The sequence below is a fragment of the Microchirus variegatus genome (genome assembly GCF_963457635.1).
Source record: "Microchirus variegatus genome assembly, chromosome: 18".
Lineage (NCBI taxonomy): Eukaryota > Metazoa > Chordata > Actinopteri > Pleuronectiformes > Soleidae > Microchirus > Microchirus variegatus.
In genome coordinates this window covers 21,508,684-21,519,309 of record NC_139819.1, presented here as the reverse complement: position 1 = coordinate 21,519,309, position 10,626 = coordinate 21,508,684, and the positions used below count along the sequence as shown (strand labels likewise).

The 10,626-nt window shown below is 42.0% G+C and overlaps 1 protein-coding gene across 1 annotated transcript in view; it reads right to left on the bottom strand.

Annotated features, from left to right (window-relative positions):
• Window positions 1-619: 619 nt before the first annotated feature.
• dbnlb (drebrin-like b) overlaps window positions 620-10,626 on the bottom strand; it is a gene marked incomplete at both ends in the record, with an annotated part of 16,708 nt that continues 6,701 nt past the window's right edge. Inside the window, 8 exons of the mRNA XM_083905047.1 lie at window positions 620-756; window positions 2,066-2,153; window positions 2,240-2,370; window positions 2,554-2,658; window positions 7,866-7,995; window positions 8,285-8,356; window positions 9,817-9,871; window positions 9,966-10,117. Of these exons, the coding sequence (XP_083761173.1) occupies window positions 620-756; window positions 2,066-2,153; window positions 2,240-2,370; window positions 2,554-2,658; window positions 7,866-7,995; window positions 8,285-8,356; window positions 9,817-9,871; window positions 9,966-10,117 (870 nt within the window). The remainder of the gene's footprint in view (window positions 757-2,065; window positions 2,154-2,239; window positions 2,371-2,553; window positions 2,659-7,865; window positions 7,996-8,284; window positions 8,357-9,816; window positions 9,872-9,965; window positions 10,118-10,626) is intronic.

Here is a 10,626-nt window from a genome sequence, read left to right as displayed (position 1 = left end):
CTCAACTCACCACCAGCGACACTTGGTCCTGTTATTGTAACTGTTAGCAAAGATGGCGGACGGGACCTCATTCCCAGAATGAAAACAGTGTCGGCCGTCTTACCGTTACGCTAACAGAAACAAGTGCCACAGGTGGGCACGTAAGAAAGAAAACAATTAAGCTAGTGCTAAATGCTAATCGGTGAAGTATTCATTTAATTCTGTGAAAATCTCTGTGTAAAGTGAAATATCTCATTAAGTGAATCAGAGGAGAATCAGCAGCGATACTCAGCCCTAAAGCTAATACCTGAATGAACTGAAGTCACTTTTTTTAAAGGAATGTGAACTAGAAATGTAAGAAGTTATTACGGTGACAACGAACTGCATCATCACATTTACAGGTAAAGAGTGGGAGGGGCTACAGGTTTCCACCGATCCCTAAACTACGCCATCAACACCAATCATTTCATGAAATGGCTTTTTTTTCTCTTTTTGGATACCACTTTTTTAAACATGTGTTCATTGGTCCTTGATGTGTGTGTGTGTGTGTGTGTTTTACTGTCTGTACGGGTGGAAGGGGAGGACAGGGAGGAGGAGGAGGAGGGAGGAGGAGGGAGGAGGAGGAGGAGGAGGAAGAAGGCTAGACGAGCTCCACGTAGTTGGCTGGGAACATTCCAAAATGGCCGTTGGGGTCGTATCCTCGCCACCAGCCCTCGTCGATCATCTCGATCCCCGTGATGATGTCGTCGGGGTCGAAGGAGATCTCCGTGTCGTCGGCTGACGGACGGACGGAGAGAGAAGTTTAAAGGATGATTTACAGAGTTAAAAACCTCACAAACACTAAATTAGAGGTAATATACTAATAAAATGTAGATTTAGGCTCTATGTAGAGGACGCTCTTGTTTATCTACGATTAAATTAGAAGTAATATATGACAAACACGTAGATTTAGGCTCTATGTAGATGACACGCTTGTTTATCTGCGATTAAATTAGAGGTGTTATACTAGTAAAATATAGATTTAGTCTCTATGCAGATGACGCGCTTGTTTATCTACGATTAAATTAGAGGTAATATACTAATAAAATGTAGATTTAGGCTCTATGTAGATGACGCGCTTGTTTATCTGCGATTAAATTAGAGGTTATATACGACTAAAATGTAGATTTAGGCTCTATGTAGATGACGCGCTAGTTTATCTGTGATTAAATTAGAGGTAATATACGACTAAAATGTAGATTTAGCCTATATGCAGATAAAACGTTTGTTTATCTGCGATTTATCGTCGGCTGACGGACAGAGAATCAGGGAAGTTTAAAGGATGATTTACAGAGTTAAAAACCTAACAAACACTGAATATTAAAGATAGAACAATACATTAATAACAGTGGTTGACCAATATAGGTATTTCTATGGTAAATACTTAGATTTTAATGTTTATGGCCCATATATGTAGCTAATGCTATCAATTATAAGCTAAATAATGTTACACATTATATACAGAGCTGTATTACATTATTATCACATTGTATATTGTAATAAATATCATACTGTGAACTTGTTAGATTATTATTTATTAACCAGCCAATGAATGGCCAATTTGTGATCTCAGAAACTTGATAAAACTTTATTTTTTTCATCCAAAAATGACTGTTTTTTGTTGTTTTTATGACCCGTTTCATGTATTTCATATTTAGGTTAGACATTATTTACTGCATATAAGACATGAACTGTAGTTTGGAGACTTTTTTTGTATCATTGTCATCATTAATCTGTTATATTTGATCAGATAGGTCCAAAACAAAAAATTGGTATCGATTAATAGCCATTTTTATAATCTCTTAATTATGTTCTCCATAAACCAATTGAGCGAAACTTGGAAATTATGATGATTTAAAATGACCAAAATGATTCACTTTTAATGATTTCATTGTTATATGAAGCAAAGAAACCAGAAAATGTTCACATTTAGATGATATTTGATGATTAATTCAGTAATTGATTAATTTCGTCAGGGTTAAATGGTAATATTAATGTAGGGTGTCCATTTAAAAAAATAAATAAAAACAGGACGTCTACAGCTCACCAGCCTGGTAGTCGTATAAAGCTCTGGCACAGACGGTTTTCTCCGAGCTCTCGTCAGTCGGCACCTCGTACAAGTTATTCTCCTCCACCTGACGGTAAACATTGGGTCAAATGTGTTGTTTTTTTTGTCTGGATTAATTTACGTGAAGAAGAAACTGGGCGTAAATAAAACCACCTGCGCCGGCTCCTCATACGTCGGCTCTTGGACGGGAGTGTTGACAGCTGCTGCTGCTGCTGCTGCTGCTGCTGCTGCTGCTGCTGCTGCTGCTGCTGCTGCTGCTGCTGCTGCTGCTGCTGGAGCCTCCTCTGAAAAAGACAAGATTTTAACTAACGTCAGTGTGATTGATGTCTGAGCTGTGACGTCCGTCCGCCAGCAGGTGGCAGCACCATGACAGTATCTCTGGAGGGAATAATCCACATTCTGGGAAGAAAGCACGTATGTGTAAAGAAGCAGATGAAGACGAGTGAACATGTGACACGGGCCCCCACCTTTGTGCTGGTCCTGAGGAGCAGACTCCGCCTCCTTCTGCTGCTGCTCATCATCATCATCATACTCACACCTGGACTGTTCCAGCTCATCCACATCATCAGGCTCTTATCACCCAAAAACACAAGCACAGACATGCATGGGTACAGAGGAACACGAGGAACAAGCCCACACAGGCTGGAGAACACCAGGAGGACGTTCTTCATCCCTGATCTTTAAAAACAGCAGCAGCAGCAGCAGCAGCAGCATAAGCAGCAGTGTTTGAAGATCAGCAGCAGCAGCAGAAGCAAACTCCAAAAACACACAAAGGTTCGATGAATGGAAGCTCGATGTGTCACGAACAGACAATGAAGACGATGACGCACGACAACGATGAAGAGAAAACTCAGCTTTGAGTCAGTGTCTGTCATGGTTTGTGTGAGGGCTGCGTCCACATTATGACGGTTTTCATTTGAATTATTCGACATGAAAAGTTTCAAGCACTTTCAAGGTCCATTTTCAAGGTTTTTCCAGCACCTCACTACTGTGATACAAAAGCATTATTTCACGCCTTTTAAATCACAATAAAATAGATTGTTTCATGCCATAAACAAACTCAACTGTGTTTTCTACTGAGATATCTGCTCAGTCAAAGATTTTCGAGGATTAACCCTGGTATCAGCGTCAGTTTGGTTCATGAAACGTTGAAAAACATCAGTTTGGATGATTTCTTTGTCATAAGGAGCAAAAAAACCCAGAAAATATTCACATTTAAGGAGCTGAAAAATCATAAAACATTAAACGGAATCATTTTATTTATTTATATAAGTGTGTGCGTTCACATGTTATATGTATATGAATACTCAAAAGGATTATGTCACACTTTTTTAAATCACAATAAAAGAGACGGTTTCACGCCATAAACAACCTCAACTGTGTTTTCTACTCAGAGAATTGTTAATATGGTCATTATTTCTAGCATTTTAGAGGATGAAGCCTGGTATCAGCATCTATATCAACTTATTTTCTAGATTATTCAATTAGTTTGGTCCATGAAATGTCAGAAAAGGCAGGAAAAATAGTTTGTTATAAGGAGCAAAGAAAATATTTACATTTAAGGAGCTGAAAAATCACGTGAACGTGTTTTCCTTCACGTGCACAACGCGTAGATTGTCGTGTGCCGGATTAAACAGGAAACGGCGTTCTCTCTCTCTCTCTCTCCCGTGCACTTTTTGTTTTCGCTCGGTTTTCAATAACGAGAAACAGCGATGTAGAAAATGAAGATGAAGGGATTTCTGTGACGACAATAGAGCGAAACTGAAAGTAAGCCAAAGAGCGGAGCTCTGGGGGCGAAACCAAGCGACCAGGACGCGAGCGCAGCTTAACTGGGTCACTGTTCCTCTTCACAGGAAGATCTGAGTCTGGACCAGTGGAAAACAAACTTTTCTGTAAACTAGGCATCGCTTCAGGAAATGTTTACATACACACAAAAAAAATCCCCTTAACTTCATTCATTCATTTAGAGATTTTCTCCACTTAGTTCCTTGCGCTTTATTTTGAAAAATAGCTTTTCCTGGCTCTCAAATCGTTTTGAGAATTTTGCAGATTCTCGTGCGTTTGGACCAGGTTTATTATAGTTAACGAAAACTTAAGTCTAAAACTAAAATTAGCAGTGAAATAACTGAAATACAAATAAAAAGGAGACTTTTATAAAAAATGAAATAAAAACTAACTAAAACTAAACTGAATTGTAGATAAATTCAGCCTTGTCTTTCCACCATTTGAAGTTTGACTTTTGATTTACCTGCAGGTTTTAAAGATTAAATAATTAAATTAAAGGATACGATAATCCATTTTTTCATCCTTTTCAGCGTCAACAAGTCAAGGCTTTCTCTTAACTAATTAAGATTAAAATTAAATGTTAACAATTTTCTCCGGGATAATAAAAGTATTCTGATTAATACCTAAAAAACTAAAACGTAACGCGTTTCTGTGACAACTGACCGGAAAGCAGCATTAGCTCCTTTTAGCGCCACCTACAGTGGAACTGGAGCGGTCTGTTTATTAAAGGAAAAGAGCAGCGCTAACAAATAACTTTAGCGTACCTGTGTTACTGCATATGTGTGCCTCTGTTTTTTAAAGTTTAGTGTTAATTTAGAGACTTATTTTAACAATTGGGAGTCAAGATAACGTAAACATGACGTCACTCGCGTCTAAACTAAAACTAGTCAATCAAAATTCAAACTCAAAAAAATCTAACTGAAAAACTAAATAAAAAACTTATGCCCATTTCAAAACTAGAACAACCTTGGTTTGGACCCTTAAATGCTCCATCAGCGTTTTTTAACGCGTGCATTTTTACACAACAACGCACTAATGTGGACGCAGCCGCTGTGTGGAGTGTTTTGTGTGTCGCTGTGAATCTCACACCTGCTGCGCGGACGGGAGAGGCGGAGCCTGCCGGCTCAGGCGAAGCTCGGCGCTGAGGTGAGGCGACTCGCTCAGATTCATACGCCTGCTGAGGCAGAAAGGGGCTGTGCAGACGCCCTGAGACCAGACAACACAACATGGAAGCACCCACAGAACAGAGAGAGAGAGGGGGGAAGCAGAAGAAGAAGAAGAAGAAGAAGAAGACATGGACACTGTGATGGAGACACTGTGGTTAAATATGACTGAGAGACAACTGGACAGTCTGATGGGAGAGGAGCAGCACTGGGAAGAGGACGGCGTTGAATAAGGCTGAACAATTTAATTACATAATCATCCACGATTGTGAATCTTTTTTTAAGGGACACTGCGTAGTATTTATGGGTTTATATGAACCCAAAATCCACTTTTTTATACATATTATGTGCTCCTGCATTGTCTAGTCGCTGCATAATAGTTTCATTTTCGTAGTGTTTCAAAAAGTCATGTAAAATAACATGGTCACGGGCCGAGACGCCATGTTTCTACAGGAGCCTGTAGGGACAAACACGAGAGAACAAATCAAGCGTCGCTTTACTTGTAGCGGAAGTCCTCCGCCTCTCCTCTAGATGTCACTATAAACTACTTACTTCACCTTTAAGTGTCTGTTTTGAAAAACAACACAAAACACCAGTTTGTGTTATTTGTGTAAAGTTTATTTTTGTAACTTCTGGGAGAAAAAGGCAGCCAGCCTAAGCTTTTATTTATGCAAGTTATTTTTTTATACAGGAAGTAAGTTTTTATTTGTTTTGAATGAATAAATGTTAACTTTTGTCTTATGTTTGCCTTTGTGTGATCACATTATCACATTATCTTATACAAACTGTATTGTTTTGATGCCATAATTTGCCTGAACACACTATGCATCGTATCAATTTTTGAATGAAGAATCGTTTGAATCGAGAATCATATGAATCGAATCGGTTGAATCAAGTATTGATTTTGAATCGAATCGTGAGCCTAAGAATCTGAATCGAATCGTGAGCCACCCAAAGATTTGCGTCCCTATTTTAAAGCGTAACTAAACTAGCCTCTTCTGAAGCTAACTCTTCCCAACGAAGCGGGCTGAGAGCAGTGCAGGGGGGCGTGGCCTGGTAGTGAAATCCGACACCGAGTTGCAGCTGTGTGAGATTCAATTACTCTCAATTGTGCACTGTCCCTGTAAAGATATACCAAAAAAAAATACTGAATGAAACGAAAGGCGACAAAAAAATTAAACGTAACGCATTTCCATGACGACTGACGGTGAAATAGATGCGCATGACGCCATGTTTACGTGCTGCGACACCGGAGTCAAGGCACCGTTTACCAGTTAGCTCCGTTAGCTGCATTAGCTCCTTTTAGCGCCGGTTAGCGCCACCTACAGTGGAACTGGATTGGTCTGTTTATTAAAGGAAAAGAGCAGCGCTAACAAATAACCAGCGTACCTGTGTACTGCGTATGTGCGCCTCTGTTTTTAAAGTTTAGCGTTAATTTAGAGACTCATTTTAAGCGGGGGGGGGGGGGGGGTGGAGAGCAGTGCAAGGGGGCGTGGCCTGGTAGTGAAATCCGACACCGAGTTGCAGCTGTGTGAGATTCAATTACTCTCAATTGTGCACTGTCCCTGTAAAAGCTATCAGCTATCATCTCTCATGGACAATGTCTCCCACCCCCTGCAGAACACCATTGCAGCACTGGGCAGCTCCTTCAGTCACAGACTAAAACATCCAAAATGTCTGAAGGAGCGTTATCGCAGGTCGTTCCTCCCTGCAGCTGTTAGACTGTACAACAAGTACTGCTCTAAGTAGACCACACACACACACACACACACACACACACACACACACACACACACACACACACACACACACACACACACACACACACACACACACACACACACACACACACACACACACACACACACACACACACACACACACACACACACACACACACACACACACACACACACACACACACACACACACACACACACACACACACACACACACACACACACACACACACACACACACACACACACACTCCATGTGCAATATACTGTTAATTTTTCATTGGTGTAATATACTGTATATATTTTTTCATAATGTAAATTTCTTTTTTTAAGTGCAATATATTGTCATTTTTCATACTGTCAAATTTTTTATACTGTAGTTTTCTCATCAGTGCAATATCCATATCCTTATTTAATAGCTCAGCCTTGTTTCCTTACACTATAAATACCATGTGCATACTGTGTATATTCTGCAGAACGGTTGTAATGTACATTCTACATTCTATTTTTAAACCTATTTTTATAGTCAGTGTTAATATCTTTATATATTGTACTTTATAGATTCTATTTCTTTTTGGTAATGCATGTTTATTATTTATTATCCTTATCCTTATTGTCTTGCTGCTGTAACATTGGAAATTTCCCCACTGCGGGACGAATAAAGGACTTCTTATCTTATCTTATCTTATCTTAAAATATACTAAAAAAAATACCGAATGAAACGAAAGGCGACAAAAAAATTAAACCTCCTGCGTTTATAAAAGGGGGAGGAGCCTGGGACAAAGATGCCAGAGGCAACATTTAAATGCAGTAGCTGGTGTTTGACCAGAGAGGGCAGCACATGTTCATCACATCCCATATAAATTCATCACTAAACTGTGAGAATGTGCACCTAGATCAGCAAATAGCATTAACTAGATACACATATTCACTGGTTTATACCTACAAAAACATAGTTAAGTGGTTTAGTTGCACTTTAATTCACATATTAAACTGAATCTGGACTTGAAAAGTTAAATTGCAACTGAAATTGAAAGACATGTAAAAAGGAGAAGCTAACAGTTGAGTGTTGGTGTTGTTTTGCTGCGATACCTGGCTGTGAACTGGTGGGGGCAGCAGAGGGCACGTCGACGTCCACTCCACTGGGAGTGATTCCTCTCTCTCTCTGCATGAACATCTCTCTGGGGTTCATGGCTCGCTGAGAGATGAGAGAAGCCGCCTCCTGAGGACGATAAATCATTAGTTTTAATGCACAACAGACACAAGGTTATTATTAACAGGGCGGCGGCTAAGGCTGCGTCGATGTGGCTTATCAATAATATCGGAATATTTTAGGCTGTATCCACTCAGGTCGTTTGATGAAAAGTTTTCTTTTGAGATTTGAGAGTGAAGGTGAGATACAACACACTGTAAATAAAATATCTAATGTTTATGATATGAATTACTCGTGCAATAAAGACAAGGCGTGTGTTTAGAGGCAGTTGTGTAGCAGTTGTGTGTGGATGACTCACATTGGCCTTCTCCACAGATTCACCTCTCCTGACTGCTTTCTTCTGCACCGACTCCTTCTCCTTCTGCTCCTCCTGATGACGTCAACATGCTCACACTCACTCACTTCCTGACACTTGATTATTCAGGTACGTTCAAAACAAACACAAAGCTGTGGAGTCGCATGTTTTACAGCTAAAAAATGTATTTATTCTCAGTATTTTTCTACAGATGCGTAAAGATTGAATAGAAATAAATAACATCTGCTGTAAATAAATATGTTATTCCGTTTGCATTAATACTAATTATAATTATGGAATATTAAATACACAATTTGATATGCATCAAGAATCAAATTATAGTTTAAATGTAGTCGCGTGAGACTCGACCCCTACAAATATGAAGTTAAACACAGTTCCTCATGTCTCTGTCAGGGGACAGTGAGACAGTCGGGGGACAGTGAGACATTTGGGGGATAACGACATAGTCAGGGGACAGTGAGACAGTCAGGGGACAGCGAGACAGTTGAGATACAGTGACATGGTCGGGGGACAGCGAGACAGTGAGACAGTTGGAGGACAATGACATGGTCGGGAGACAGTGAGACAGTAGGGGGGACAGTGAGACAGTCAGGGGACAGTGACATGGTCGGGAGACAGTGAGACAGTTGAGGGACAGTGAGACAGTTGAGGGACAGCGAGACAGTTGAGAGACAGTGAGACAGTCGGGGACAGCGAGACAGTTGAGGGACAGTGAGACAGTCGGGGACAGCGAGACAGTTGAGGGACAGTGAGACAGTCGGGGACAGCGAGACAGTTGAGGGACAGTGAGACAGTTGAGGGACAGAGACAGTTGAGGGACAGTGAGAAAGTTGAGGGACAGTGAGACAGTCGGGGATAGCGAGACGGTTGAGGGACAGCGAGACAGTTGAGGGACAGTCGGGGACAGCGAGACAGTCGGGGATAGCGAGACGGTTGAGGGACAACGAGATAGTTGAGGGACAGTCGGGGACAGCGAGACAGTGAGAAAGTTGAGGGACAGTGGGACAGTGAGACAGTTGAGGGACAGTGAGACAGTTGAGGGACAGAGAGACAGTTGAGGGACAGTGAGACAGTCGGGGACAGCGAGACAGTTGAGGGACAGTGAGACAGTCGGGGACAGCGAGACAGTTGAGGGACAGTGAGACAGTCGGGGAAAGAGAGACGGTTGAGGGACAGCGAGACAGTTGAGGGACAGTCGGGGACAGTGAGACAGTCGGGGATAGCGAGACGGTTGAGGGACAGCGAGATAGTTGAGGGACAGTCGGGGACAGCGAGACAGTTTAGGGACAGTCGGGGACAGCGAGACAGTCGGGGGACAGTGAGACAGTCGGGGGAGAGTGAGACAGTCGGGGGAGAGTGAGACAGTAGGGGGACAGTGACATGCTTGGGGGACAGTGAGACAGCGAGACAGTCGGGGGACAGTGAGACAGTAGGGGGACAGTGACATGCTTGAGTCGTGGGAGAATGAGACTGTCAGGGACAGTGAGACAGTCGGGGGAGAGTGAGACACTCACCCAGCGTTGTTTCTCATGCTCTTTGTTCTCAGCTTCCTGCTGCTGCTGGTACTTCCTGTCAATCAAAAAGGACATTTCAGAATAAGGCTCAGATACAGACACACACACAGAGCAGTCTGTGGACCACTTCCTGCTCAGGTGTTACGTACTTCTGCTGCTCGATCTCAGACGCTCTCTCTTTGTCCCTCTTTTCCCTCAGCGTTGCCTCCTTGGCCTCCCGGTCTTTCCTCTCTCTCTCCAGCTGCTGGCGCTCGTCCTCCGTCTTGCGGCGTTCCTCCTGACGACGTTTCTCCTCTTCTTTCTGAGGAGACGAACACAGCAGTGGGCTCAGCTCTGGGTTTGCTCCAGGTTATACTGTTGAATGTTTGGCCCCGTCCCAATACCTCCCCTAACCCTACAATTTTGCCCTAACCCTACATGTTTGCCCTAACCCTACATTTTGCGCGTTCATGTATAGCTGGGAGCAAGGGGAAGTGCGATGTTCCCCTTATAATCAACCCTCAAAATGTAGTGAGCTCTGATGCGGGCTTAAAAAAAAGTGGAAGATGGAATTACCCATGATGCTTTGCGGATTCAGCGAGCCGGCTGATATTTTCCAAAAAAGATGGCGGCCACATCTGCCCGAGGAACATTTTCGTTGTAATATATTTTTGCAAATAAGCACGTTACAATGTCTTATTGTGTTGGAATATGTTGGTTTGATACACATACAAAGGACCGTTGAGCTTTGAACACTAATGTCAGAAAATAAGTGACCATTTATGAAAGCAGCTAGCTAACTGTAACACGCTCCACTGGTAGAATTGTCAA